Source organism: Cyclopterus lumpus, chromosome 12 (genome assembly GCF_009769545.1).
Source record: "Cyclopterus lumpus isolate fCycLum1 chromosome 12, fCycLum1.pri, whole genome shotgun sequence".
Taxonomy (NCBI): domain Eukaryota; kingdom Metazoa; phylum Chordata; class Actinopteri; order Perciformes; family Cyclopteridae; genus Cyclopterus; species Cyclopterus lumpus.
Window position 1 is genome coordinate 20,689,542 of NC_046977.1, and position 2,982 is coordinate 20,692,523.

Below are 2,982 nucleotides of genomic sequence, written 5' to 3' on the forward strand. Positions count from 1 at the left end.
CTTCGCGTCACCCACTCTCCGCCGCCATGATTGTTAGTGGCAGCGCGTGGAGGCTGTGTGAAGGTGAGCAGCTCTCCGTCCGCGGTGAGGAGGAGCCTCGGTCCGGGCAGCCGCCATGGTCCAGACGTGCTCCGCGTACGGCTGTAAGAACCGCTACCATAAAGACAAAGACATCTCCTTCCACAAGTAAGTCCACGTGTTGAGCGACGCACGTGCGCAGGTCCGCGGTACGTGACGCGTGGCACTGCGTTGGACCCGTGCTGAGGACCAGCTGACCCGGGCTCGCTCGTCGCCCTTACGGTACATGTGAGACCATTGGAGGCAAGAGGTTCTTTGTCAGTCACGCACCATCATTTTACTTTGAGAAACGGAAACCTAAACAGTCTCAGCCCGGAGAGAGGTCGACGTTGAGTTATTCGTCAGGTATCTTCTGTGTTTAATTTGACCCAAACCGAACCAACTACGTTTGTTTTCTGAACCCAAACAGGCATCTCAAGATCTCTTCCGAAGCCGAACTACGTAGTTGTGTTGCCGAGTTTATTTTGAAAAGAGCGTAAAAAGCGGAAGTTAACGTGTGCTGCTGGATTTCGTAGGAAAACGCAGGAAAGATGTCTGGTTGACACCAAGTCCGACCAAAACATGAAAAGAAGTGATGCCTAGATCAAAAAGTGGCCAATGGTACGAGATCCTACCGGTGGCTCCGGACCGTCGGTCAGGTGTCGGGACAGGCACGCGACGCCACCTGTCAACAAGCTGCCTGCCAACCATAACCCTGTTCAGGTGACGGTCGACTTCCTCCAGAAGGAGCACCCTGACGTGTCTCGTGTTCACAGGTTTCCTCTGGCGCGCCCAGATGTGGGTGCTCAATGGGTGGCGGCGATGAGGAGGAACAACTTCAAGCCAACCAAGTACAGCAACATCTGCTCGCAGCACTTCAGCAAAGACTGCTTCAAGAGAGAGTGCAACAACCGCGTGCTGAAGGACAACGCCGTGCCGTCGCTCTTCACCTTCAACCTCAGCATCAAGGTGACGCACGCTCATAAAGAGATGAGTTATTATTGAACTTTACACTAATGCACCGGTGGGACCAAACGCTTAAATGACTGAATACATTTTACCAGCATGTTTATCATTCAAGCTGCAGAGCTATCACCAGAGATATGAAATCTAGTAGAGCAACAAACCCACAACCATTGCTTTTCATAACTTATGTGTCTGTTCATGGAAGGCCATATTACAATAGTATACTGCACATTTGTTTTTGGTTGATGTTTGGATCCTTCTTTAAACTGAAAGTAGTGGAATCCTCATCACATGCATCTCTTAAGCTAATGAGCAGAATGTTGCCTAATCTCATTGCAATTTGTCTATAACCTTTTCCATCTTTAAAATTCATGAATTATAGGCAAGACATTTAAAATCCAGCGGGTATGCATATATATGTAATTATTAGGAGACCAACCACCATAAAAATGACATTTATATTGACCAAAGATCTTATAATAATTCGGTTACTTGATCTGATGTCAGCAGCCCTTCAAACTGACAAATGCAATGTCAACATATGAAGAGAAGGACACAAGCTAACAAGATATCACATGAATATAAATAAGCCCTTTTAAGTTTATTGTTACCCTCACTCGTGAACAAGACCCCGAGATACTTGAACTCCTTCGCTTGGGGTAGGCAGTTTGCCCCCACCTGGAGGGAGCAATCCGCCGGTTTCCGGCAGAGCACCATGGCCTCAGATTTGGAGGTGCTAACTCTCATCCCTGCCGCTTCGCACTCGGCTGCAAAACGCCCCAGTGAATGCTGGAGGTCACGGTCCGAGGAGGCAAACAGGACCACATCATCCGCAAACAGCAGAGAGGCGATCCCGAGACTCCCGAACCGGATCCTCTCCGCCCCCTGGCTGCGCCTAGATATCCTGTCCATGAAGGTCACGAACAGGACCGGTGATAAAGGGCAGCCCTGGCGGAGGCCAACACCCACCGGGAACGTGTCTGACTTACTACCGAGGAGACGAGGGTAAGGTGGAGCGGGAGATCGACAGGCGGATCGGTGCGGCTGCAGCAGTAAAACAGGCGCTGTACCGGTCCGTCTTGGTGAAGAGGGAGCTGAGCCGGAAGGCAAAGCTCTCCATTTACTGGTCGGTCTACGTTCCAACCCTCACCTATGGTCACGAACTCTGGGTCGTGACCGAAAGAACGAGATCTCGGATACAAGCGGCCGAAATGAGCTTCCTCCGTAGGGTGGCCGGGCTCAGCCTTAGAGATAGGGTAAGGAGCTCGGACATCAGGGGGGAGCTTGGGGTCGAGTCGCTGCTCCTTCGTGTCCAAAGGAGTCAGCTGAGGTGGTTCATCTAGTCAGGGTTACCCTAACCCTAACCCTAACCCTCCTGGACACCTCCCATTAGAGGTTTTCCGGGCACGTCCAACTGGTAGGAGGCCCCGGGGAAGACCGAGGACACGCTGGAGGGATTATATCTCCCGGCTGGCCTTGGAACGCCTCGGGATCCCCCAGAATGAGCTGGAAAGTGTTGCGGGTGAGAGGGAAGCCTGGGTCGGCCTGCTGAACCTGCTGCCACCGCGACCCGACCCCGGATAAGAGCTGATAATGGATGGATGGATGGATGGTAGTTTATTGTTTGCATATCATTTCACATCATCAGTATTATTGTGGACACTTGTTTGTATATGAAGGGGCATAGGTGGAGGTAGTGTACATAATTATCACCTGACGGGAACATGTTACTACTTTCAAAATGGGAACACCTCGTATATTCATTCATTGTACTAGCTACTTGAATAATAACAAACTAAACTACAAATAGCAACTTGTAAACATGTTGTATTGGGTCTGCATTGGATAACTGTTGAAGAAAATCCTTCTGGTCCAGCTCCTAGTTTCTGTGTGGTGAGTTCAGTGGTGACCTCACAGACACACAGCTGAGGTGATGAAAAGGAAGCAAGTGTACAGTGA

General features: G+C 50.4%; 1 protein-coding gene across 1 annotated transcript in view; it reads left to right on the forward strand.

The window, feature by feature from the left end:
- thap1 (THAP domain containing, apoptosis associated protein 1) overlaps positions 1-2,982 on the forward strand; it is a 5,440-nt gene continuing 2,458 nt past the window's right edge. Inside the window, 2 exon segments of the mRNA XM_034547289.1 lie at positions 1-186; positions 834-1,026. Of these exon segments, the coding sequence (XP_034403180.1) occupies positions 116-186; positions 834-1,026 (264 nt within the window). The 5' untranslated portion in view covers positions 1-115.